Source organism: Borostomias antarcticus, assembly GCF_949987555.1.
Source record: "Borostomias antarcticus genome assembly, chromosome: 1".
NCBI lineage: Eukaryota > Metazoa > Chordata > Actinopteri > Stomiiformes > Stomiidae > Borostomias > Borostomias antarcticus.
In genome coordinates this window covers 45,466,306-45,477,607 of record NC_140234.1, presented here as the reverse complement: position 1 = coordinate 45,477,607, position 11,302 = coordinate 45,466,306, and the positions used below count along the sequence as shown (strand labels likewise).

At 44.5% G+C, this 11,302-nt stretch overlaps 1 protein-coding gene across 1 annotated transcript in view; it reads right to left on the bottom strand.

Annotated features, from left to right (window-relative positions):
• The window catches only part of fchsd2 (FCH and double SH3 domains 2), a gene marked incomplete at its 3' end in the record, with an annotated part of 71,151 nt that overhangs the window by 36,164 nt on the left and 23,685 nt on the right, over window positions 1-11,302 (bottom strand). The window contains exon 3 of the mRNA XM_084448622.1: window positions 9,258-9,303. Within this exon, the coding sequence (XP_084304748.1) occupies window positions 9,258-9,303 (46 nt within the window). The remainder of the gene's footprint in view (window positions 1-9,257; window positions 9,304-11,302) is intronic.

The window sequence follows — 11,302 nt, the reverse complement described above, 5'->3', positions numbered from 1 at the left end:
TGTCTTTATGAATCGCTAGTTGTGCTTACATAGAGCGTAGGCCTGTTGTGGTTGTTCACATGCCTCTGTAATATGATCATTAGAAACGTCTTTCGAAACAAAATAGCTTCCCCACTTGCTCCAGCACGCATGCGCACAGCGCGCAATCGTTGCTCCAGCACGCTGTGCGCATGCGTGCTGCAGCAAGTGAGGAAGCTATTTCGTGTCTAAAGATGTTTCTAAAGATCATATTACAAAGGCATGTGAAAAGCCACAACAGGCCTACAACAGTTCCTAACCAGTGGAACACTTCACAAATTACCGCTCTAGAGCCGTAAAATAGCCGTATAACAACCACATGCTGATGGTGTAGGCTTTGGAATACTAATAGGCTATAGACTTTAAGCATTAATCAGGCCAGGTCCAGCCCGGCTTATGTGCGTGGCTAGCTTGTTTCTGTTCAGGACTGGTAGGATGGATGCTAGTCATGCCACTGAAATAGCTGTGAATTTTAATGACATGAAATAATGTCTGATAAATTAAGATAGGTCTTGCCGCCTGGACACATCACTTCCAAGATGTAAACAACAGCGTTTGTTTAGTTACATATAGACTAGAGGAGTTTCACTCAGCATAGACAGTAATCTCTGAGAATGTCCTGCGTGAGAGTCCAATGCTCTGACCACTACTCTACTTGTGGAATTTAGGTAAGGGATAAAAAGGTTGGAGTGAAAGGATGAACATGTGGAGGTTTGGGGTATAGTCCAATAAAGTCATCCCCACCAGGTCTTGAACCCTGGTCTCCCGGCTGGGAGTCCAATGCTCGGACCACTACTCTACTTGTGCAGAGGAGATCGGCAGGTTGATTTTGGTGTCCTTCTTCCAATCCCTAGTGTGGGTTGGGGTTAGAATAATGGTTGGGACAGGATCTGACCTATAAGGCAAGGGGTAAAGGTTGGAGTAAAAGGATGAACATGTGGAGATTTGGGGTATAGTCCCATAAAGTCATCCCCACTGGGTCTTGAACCCTGGTCCAATGCTCTGACCACTGCTCTACTTGTGCAATGGAGATCGCCGGGTTGATTTTGGTGTTCTTCTTGATTTTGGTGTGCTGGGACTACTGCCTCTTGTGGTGCCAACAGAGAGATGCAGGCCAACATTGTCGGGAGTAAGGGAGGGAGTGATAACCCAACAAACGCTATACTAGCTGCGCGGCTGGCCAGCCACGCACAAAAATGTGAATATATATTTGACAAATAATAAAGCATTCAAATTTTTATGTGATTACAGAGTAAGACTGATAGCCCTAATACCCCCCCCCCCACACACACACACTGCATGTAGTTACACTGACAGCCTACTAGCTCTGGTTCTCTCTAACACCACCACTCCCACCCTTCTCTGCTGTATGCAGTGACACTGACAGACAGCCTACTAGATCCGCTTCTCTCTAACACCACATACACACATACCCTTCTCTGCAGTAACACTGACAGCCTACTAGCTCTGCTTTCAGATGCGACAAGAGAGTAGAGCTGAGCCACAAAAAAACAACACACTGAACTGGACTGACCCTTCGCCAAGCCTCTCAGCCACTGTCCAATCTTACGTTAGCAACCATAACTAGGCAAGGGAGGTCCGTCAAGCTTTCAGAATAAGCCCATTAACATGGCTTGTTCATCTATGTTTTTAATAATAATCAACGAATAACAAACGAAATAAGAACAAATATTTTGCTTAAAAATGTTCAGCAGTTATAAGCTTCATTGCTACAGCCCTCTCTCTGCTAGCTAACGCTATAGCTAACGCTATCTAGCTAGCTAACCTAACCCTTTTAGTTTGGTGAGTACAGTGGCAACATTTCAAATATGAATTGAATTTTTCCTATATTAGAATGCGCAGTTTCTCAGCTTTCAGTACATGTTGGAATGTAGGATTTTTGGGGGATTAATTTAGTTTTTTATATACATTTTGCCGGCAAGAGGGTTGTATTCAAAGGGCTAGCTAGCGTTAGTTAACATAGCTATTGGTGGTAGTAACCTAGCTAAGAGATGCATAGCCTGAATAAACTCTTTCATGTCCATGGAACTCTTCCTCTCCACCGAAGTGGAGGGGAAAAGGGTATCCTGACGTGAGGCAGGTAGTTCGTTCTAGTACAAGTCTGTCAAACATGGTGCTCTGCTCCCTCGCAGCGACAGAAGCATGACTCCCGGAGCTAAGGTCAGCAGAATGAGAATTCCCTACCGTCTTGAATAGGCTATGCCCCCACCCTGTTAGATGTGGTGGTGGCGGCGCTTATAGGACGAAATAAATAACCTTCTTGCTCTATGTCAGTGGTCAAGAGATTTCATTTAATGGCAAGTGTTTCTTCTAATCTCATAGTATGCCATTGTGGGTCAATCACCATAGCCTTGTGCAGCTAATCGGCCTGGTAGTAGTGTAGCTAGCGCTAGTGTTATACGAGCCTTGCTGATAATGTTACTGTATGCACAAGATAGTCATAAATGTCCAACTATAATTAGCAATAATGAGTGATCTTTACTCATGGCGACTGTGTCAATTTCATACGGATCCACACCTCCGATCAAACTTATTTTTTCTTTGTATCGTGATGAAGGCATACTGTGCTCAGCTAAACTAGCACATTAGACGCGGGTGTCCCCGTCATCATAGCTACTTCCGGGGTTTGCGAATAAGTTCTATACTCTGCCGACAAATTATATCGTGATTGTAGCTCTCAAAAGCATATTGTAGTCCTTTCTATCTACCCATCTCTGATATTTCAGAACTATTATTCCAGAAATGTGCTATTATTTCCTTTGAAATATCTAGTTGAAAACGACACATTGACTTGCAAAAGCTTGACAGGCTTGACCGATATAGCAGCATCTACCAAGGGGGGCGGGACTTAGCGAAAGGTGAATTGGCACAGAGGTGGAGAAGTGACAGCATCAGGGTTCAAAATTATCACCCGCCAAGCGCCAAATGCGGGTATATTTTTCATTTGGCGTGTATGTTTTGGATGCCACCGACACTTTGGCAGGTGACATTTTTTGCAACAAAATATCAGCATTAATGGTTCAGTGCTTAACAAAATATCAGCCTTTGTGGATCATAGGACGGACAACATTTTTGCAATCAATATTGCCATTGACGCAGCGCAAGTAAGATCAGCCTGGGTGGCTCATACAGCGCAGTACTGCACAAGTGAAAGAACAAGTGAATGAACAAGTGAATGAACATTTTTGTTGTGTTAAAGGAGTAGTAAAGGGAAAAATCATGTTTAGCCCTGTTTTAAGGTTACTTATGATCATATACAATGGTTCAGATCAAAAGGTTTACAAAACTAGCACTTTTGAGAAAGTCTGATAATTGCCCTACCACCGTTTTGGTCATACAGAGGGTGTGGGTGGGCACCTTGAAAAATCATTCCAAAAATATGTTAAACTCTCAATTTCAAAGACAAGGGTTGAGGTTAGAATAAGGGTTGGGGTTGGGACAGGATCTGACCTATAAGCCAAGGGGTAAAGGTCAGAGTGAAAGGATGAACATGTGGAGGTTTGGGGTATAGTCCCATAAAGTCATCCCCACCGGGGCCTTGAACCCCGGTCTCCTGGGTGGGAGTCCTATGCTCTCACCACTACTCTACTTGTGCATTGGAGATGCAGGTCAACATTCAATGGAGAGAGGGAGGGAGGGAGTGATAATCGGACAAACGCTATCCTAGGTGCGCTGGCTTACAGCCACGCACAAAAAGATAGATAGATAGATATAGTCGTTGGGCTGTTTCTTGGCCATGTTGAAAAGAATGAATATGTGGAATGTGTTTTGGCATGATTAGATGGACGGGACTCGGGAGGCTGTATGAGCCGTAGCCTACTAATCAAATCTACATTTAAAAAATGTATTGCACATTTTTCCGACAAAGTCAACAACTAGTCGAAGTTTGAATTTTAATTTGACAGCCCTACTGGGTCTCGGGTTGAATTACTGATAATTTATTGATAAATAGATAGATATATGGATAGCAGTGTTGTTACGATACTAGAATTTCTAACTTCGATACGATACCTTGAAAAATATTCGATACCATTTTCGATACCACAGGGAAAAATTGACAACATTGAGGGCATAATAATTCTCTTAAGATCAGGATTTTAAAAAATAACTAAATTATCAAATTAAATAATCTTAGAAATTACGTACAGTTAATAGTAGTGTTAAGCACAACTGCAACTATGTTAATTTACTTCCCTTCAAAGTATTTTCCTATGAACTGAAACTCAGATTCTTTAGGCTTGATAGCTGGTATTGTCCTGTTGTTGGCCAAACAGCTATTCTCAAAGCCAAGCTAGCTAGCTCTAGTTTAATACATCCCTGAGCTATCTAGCTAACAATGTCACATTTACTACTGCTTCAGCCAATTGCTGAACAGCTCTGAGGGGAATTAGCTAGCTAGCTTGAAGCTAAGATAGCTAGACATCTTAGCTAAAGGACACCGCATATGCTGTTTTCACCTACCTAAAATCGGTTTCTGTGGTCTCAGAAAAGTGAATTTTAATGTCCTATGAAGAAAGAAGATCACATTTCGCCCCTGAGCTATCTTATTTCGTCTGTCTGAATGGATTCCTGTGAAAGCCCCGTTGACCAATGAGATAGAGGGGAAGGGGCGGGGGAGGGGTGCCAATTTCTTCACGAAGAGTTGGGACAAGATGTAGCGATACGTGTGGATTTTTGCAGCCGAAAACAGAACAGCAATGCGGCATAATTCCTGATGTGACGCACTCGACTCGGCTGGAAAAAAATGGCGGAGTTCAGAGCGGAAGCAAACCTGGCCACTAGGGCGGGACCTGGGCGGAACTATGATAATGCTCCTCGATTTACATCACCAAAACATCAGTAACAACGTGGAAAACTCCGAATGGCTTGTTGAAGGGTGGACCTTCCAGGACAGGAGAGTGTGCTGAGCATAAACAAATGACTGGGTTGTTTTATATCAACTTTTGTACAGGTAGGACCATCAGAGACCAACATGTATATGATAAACACATTACAAAATTGATTTAGCATGTGCGGTGCCCTTTAAATGTTAGTTAGCTAGCTATCTTATTCCCCTCAGAGCTGAATGCAGTCTCGATAGCTGCTCGCAAGCTAGCTCATGGTTGTTGCTAGAGCTAATGTACTGAGCTAAAGTTAATAGTTTACTGGACCATCTTGTTTAATGCTTCAGACGATGTTTCAAGAGGAGTTGTCACCAACCTCTCTAAATCCTTAGTAGAGACACACGTATTAGTCCTTCAGGTGCTTGGCTTAACTGGTTGTGTTCGCACCTTTTGTTGGCACTGCTCTGCTCTTGTGTTGGTCAGAGAGAAGAGAGATAGAGTGAAAAAGCCAGCTGGTATCGATAGTGCTGAAAGTACTGATACTGTGGAAAATAAGTATTGAAACAGTATAAAATTTAAGAATCTTATATGTTGATATTTTTGAAAACACTAATAGATATATAGATCAGATAGAATGTGCAGAGCAAACCACAACGTAACGCCCCATGGGGACTGTGCATTCGTTTATGCAAATGAGCCAGCATTTCCAAGGAATATGGCAAGTGAGGGAAGGAGAGGGAGAGAGAGGGAGGAAAGGAGAAGGGGAGAGAGGGAGGAGAGGGAGAGAGAGAGGGAGGAGAGAGGGAGGGAGGAGAGGAAGGGAGAAGTGGAGGAGAGAGAGAGGGAGAAGGGGAGAGAGAGATGGAGGGAGGGAAGGAGGGAGGGAGAGAGACGGAGGAGGGGAGGGGAAGCTGCACTGCGGACACCAGACGATTGTTCTCCAGACACTTAGGAGAGAGGAGAGATTCAATACAGCTCAGGAGTAGAAAAGTACTGAGACTAGTACTATCTCAATTCCATTATCCTAGAGATACACTCAAAGGAATCATAAAGGGGATTGATTTAATACGCACACACACACATTACACACACACACACATACATGCACACACACACACACGCACACACTGCCCTCGACACACACATTCACATGCATATGCACACACACATGCCCACACCCACACACACACTCTGGCCTTTTTTGGGAGTCTAGAGCAGTCTGATCCTACCACAAAACTATTCCAGTTATGTCTGCTGTAGACGAGGAATGGGAGGAATAACAGTGAAAGGCCTGTCATCCTACACACACACACACACACACACACACACACACTCACTCGCTCTCACTCACACACACACACACACATACACACACACACACACACACACACACACACACACACACACACACACACACACACTGCGTAGGAGTGCTTTGACTGACAACAGCTAATTAGAGATGGTGTCCCAACAGGAGGAGGGCTCTGTCTGACATACTGAGAGGTCAGAGTCTCAGTCATCTGTGGTTGGCTTGGAAAACTCCCCTTGGCTCCCTCATAGGCCGTCACCCGGTGGCTCAGACGGAGATTGAGCCAATCGGCTATGAGAACACAAGCCCATGTGAGCATGACATCACTACACCATGAGCTTACCTGGTTCTACTGGCAGACACACCGTACGAACATTACGAAGAGGGGGAGAAAGAGAGAAGAGAGAGAGGGAGGGAGAGAGATGAAGGGAGTGACAGAGGTCGAGAGAGAGAGAAAGAGAAAAAGTGGTATATCTTTGAGTGTGAAAAACTGTGAGTGCCGGCTTCTCATGCACACCTCACTGATTTCTCCTCACTCAGGACTTTCACACAGCCACAGACACGCGCGCACACACACACGCACTACAATCAGGAAGAAATCCATTATCCTATAGGAGACGGTGTTGTTGCTTGGCAACCTCTTTGGCTGGGGTGGAGGGGAGAAGAGTGCACCGTCGATAATAAGACAGTCGGTGGATTTAGGAGCACAGGTTTCACACATGCAGGACTGAATTACTGTACTTATAGCACTGAATATGAGCTCCCACTCTCGAAGCAGACACACACACAGGACCTGATCTACTAAGATCCCAAATAAAGAACGCAAAATTGCGTGTGCAGTCCTTCAGATTGCACGTGTAGTTGGAATGGAAGAATAGGCCTACAATTTGCATTTGCCTATTAGCCCTGAAGAAGGTCCTGTGTTGACCGAAACATGTTGGCTTTTTGAAAATTTTGAGCAGCCATGATTTATTAAAGGCTTTTTAATATATTCTTTTCCCTTGTTTTTTCACTTTTTGGAGTGCCTGGATTTATCCTCGTCTGTTAGGCCCACAATTATTCCCTCTAGCATGAGAGCTTGACTCGGCAGTAACTTTATAAAACCACACGACACACTGGAAATCCACCAGATCTCCTGTGTGGGAAAATGATTAGGCTAATTTAAAACGAATGAATATTATTATTATTATGAATTGCATTTATATAGCGCCCTTCATGATACCCAGAGCGCTTTACAGAGTCCAGTATTCAATCAGACAGTTGTACCGGTGGTGGTAAGCTACATCTGTAGCCACAGCTGCCCTGGGGCAGACTGACAGAAGCGTGGCTGCCAGCGCCTACGGCCCCTCCGACCACCACCAACATGCATTCACATACGTTGCATATACAAAATACAATACAAAATAAAGAGCACATAGTAGACTTTGTAATTTTATAGACTCTGGGGAAACCAGCTACCGGGTAAAAGCCTTGCTTGGTTTCGATCAGTGCGTCCTGGGTACGGGGAAACTTTATATACTGGCCAATCCTGCACAACATGACATCCAGTAGGGGAAAGCACAGATGAGAAACTGTTTTGGGAAATCCCAGCACCGAGAGCTACTGTACGCTGGAATGAACCAGTTGCGAGAAAATGAAGAGTAACCAGAAGTTTGGTTGCAGGTATGGCATGACTCCTTCTTGTGTCTGGCTCCAAATCATCCCTTAATTCATCTAATAGCTCCAGAATGGAATTGCTAGATAAGCGATATGTTTGGATTATCCTCTCCTCTGACATCCCAAACATTGTCACACGGAGGGAGAACACCTGTTCTCGGCGTGCTCGCCTCCTTTGTCTTCTCCTTATAACGGCCGCCATCTGTGTGCGCAATTGCACGGAGCCAAATAGTACCTGCCCTTCCAAGGTAAACGCCACCACTCAATTAGCTTTCAGGCTTGATAAGTCACAGTGTGCATGCTACAATTACGTATTTGCATTTTCTCCTCCCATATTTTGCACGCTAGGGGACGCACGCCACTTATTACATATTAATGTCGGCCAAACGTACTAATTGGATAGTGCGTGCTAATTTGCGCACTTGAAGGACGCAATCCCCCTTGCACACCGTTCATAGATTACCTTGCACATGTATTTGCGGGTACTAAGGTATTTGCACACGTTTTTATATACGTGCAAACCTTTAGTAGATCAGACCCACAGTCTCTTTCACACAAACACAACACCCCTCTCACACAAATTCCCTTTCGTTCATTCCAACCTCTTATATCCTAACCCCCCCTCTCTCTCTCCCTCTCTCTGTCTCTCTCTCTCCTCTTCTCATCTCTTCATCCTCCCCTCTACTACAGACAGCAGTGTGTGATCAGTAGGGCTGAGCATGATAGGGCCAGAAAACAATGTTTATTTGTGTGGACAGCTGCATGGCATAGTGAGAGGAGTGAGTGAGTGAGTGAGTGTGTGTGTGTGTGTGTGTGTTTGTGTGTGTGTGAAGGCAAGCAAACATGTGAGTGTTGGTGTATGTCACACAGTCACAGTATTGTGCTCCAGTGTGTGTGTGCGTGCGTGTGCGCGCGCACAGTGACATCATGCACAGCGTCATGATCCGAGCTTGTATAAGTGTGCCCAGCGTTGCAAGAAGACCCTCCACCCTGACCTCCCCTCTGGACAGTGCAGAGTTGAGGCCTGGATAGGACAGATCCAGGCCTATCGACATAAGTGAGCCCAAAACACCTATAATCCTATTTGTGATATCATTAACTTGAGTCAGACATCAGGAGATGTTGCTAACCCCCTCCCCCTCCACACACATACACGCACGCATACACCCACACACACACAAACAATAGCAGCTCGGAGGGGCAGACTCACACCTTAATTTAGCCAATGAAAGTTCAGCAGCAGTGTGTGTGTGTGTGTGTGTGTGGGGGGGGGGTGCGTGTGTGTGTCCCTTGAGTTGGCAAGTCCTAACATTCATTCCTTCGGCAGTGACACTGCAAACCCCAAATATAGCCCTGGCACACACAGCTGAATGTAAGCCACATCACAAATCTGTTTATCTGAGCTCCATCATAGTGCTGAAACCCTTTACCTGTGCATAGTCCCTCTCCAGCTGTCCCTTCTTCAGACTGTACGTTCTAGAGAGAGAGGAAGAGAAAAAGAAAGGGGTATAGTGTTAGGATTAACAAAGCCTGTATTGCGAATTCGGGAAATCATAGGCTAGTGACTGGGGTGGCTGTAGCTCAGTTGGTAGTGCGGGTCGTTCAATGATCGAAGGGTCAGTGGTTCGAATCCCAGCTCCGACTGTCCACATGTCGACGAGTCCTTGAGCGAGACACCTAACCCCAAATTGCTCCCAATGAGCAGGTTAGCGCCTTGCATGGCAGCTGGTGTGAATGGGTGAATGAGAGGCCATTGTAAAGTGCTTTGAGTGCCGCTAAGGTGGAAAAGCGCTATATAAGTGCAGACCATTTAGTGACACCATGAACTGTCTAGCAGCAACCGGGAGAGACCGAACCTCCGACTCTTCCAGCATCAGCACTCAGCCTGAGACAAGCTAGGTAGTCATTTTCTTGTGGAATAGAGTTGATAGGGTATTCAAATCTGCTGGCAGTGCAGGGGTTAAATTACCTCCCCCAGATCACACCCATGGGCTGGAAAGCTGTTTTATGAAACTTATGCCCTCTACAATCTAGTATCTTGTGAGTGTGTGCATTCGTGCGTGTCCATGCTTGTAGCGACGGGTATTTGGATGCTAAAACTGTCCCCCACCAAACCTATGCCGCTGATCACAACTGTCAAGCGTGATTTGCTTTGTGAACATAGTGAGTGTAAATTAAGTTTGCTCAATATACTAATAAATGTACTCAAAACAAAATGTATGCCCCTTACACTGGGTTGCATCAACATGGATTAACTCTTAAACTAGGTTAAAACAAGGTTTTTAACCTAACCCCAGCTGGGTTTCTAAGCTTGTTGTCTACCGTAGAATTTGTGGTCTGATCACTCCAGACCAGGCCCCTCATCCCCAGGCTGGAATGTTATGCTCAGCCGCAACACAGGCCCTCATCCCTGGACTGGATGCTAATCCAGCACAATAAGAGCGGGATAGCCAGTTAGCTCATGAGCTCACAACAACTAGCAGCAGCTTCCTTAACATTAATGGTAGTGGTCAGTGGCTAAAACAGTTACACTGATGATTCCTGTAACGTTAGCTATTTTGCTATTAAGCTGCTGCTAGTTGTTGTGAGTTCATGAGCTAACTGGCTATCCCGCTCTTATTGTGCTGGATTAGCATTGGAACTGATGTGTCCAGGCGAAGACCTATCTTAATTTATCAGATATTATCCATTTTCTTCAAACTAATGTCTAATCTACCAAGCTTTGTTTGTGGGACATCAGAGGCGTGGTCTTAAGAAATCAAGCAACCTTATTGGTTATTCTCTGCGTGATTGACAGGTCAGAAAGGTCTATAGGCTGCCCGTTCTGAAGGCACTGATGTAGCCTAACCTCTTGCCAAAGCTGCCAGCGTCTGCAACTGACTTTATACCATTTCATGATTTATGCCCAATGGGGGATGGCGTGTATTTCGCCCTCATACTCAATTAAAATAAAACTCTTTCTAACAAATTACATTCTGTCAATTCAAATCTCCAGCATTGTCGATTTCAAAGTAACTGTTTAACCAATAGGATCGACCGTACATTTTGTATTATCGGTTAACCAGTTACAGTAGGACCCCACTTATCCGAACCCAACGGGACCGAAGGTCGTTTGTATCTCTGAAATGTCTGGATGTCTGAAACTTGTTAAAATGCACCAAATTCATTAAGTGGTATACTTGTTTCATATAAACTCATAGACCAATAAATACCCTTAATTACTTGTGAAAATGCATCAAAATTGCAATCAAATAGCCAACTAAACTCATATAGCCTAGCCTATAATAGGCCTACAGTAGCCTATAATAAAATAAACAAATTTCAACTTGAGTGCATGCTTTGATCAAATACAGTACTTTATTCTCAAATGAGGCCCACGCTGCATCGATAGGCTATTGTATTCGCAGAACGAAATGGTATAGCCTAAAAACAACCAAACATTAGAACAATTAGAGCAAATGATAATCAATAAATA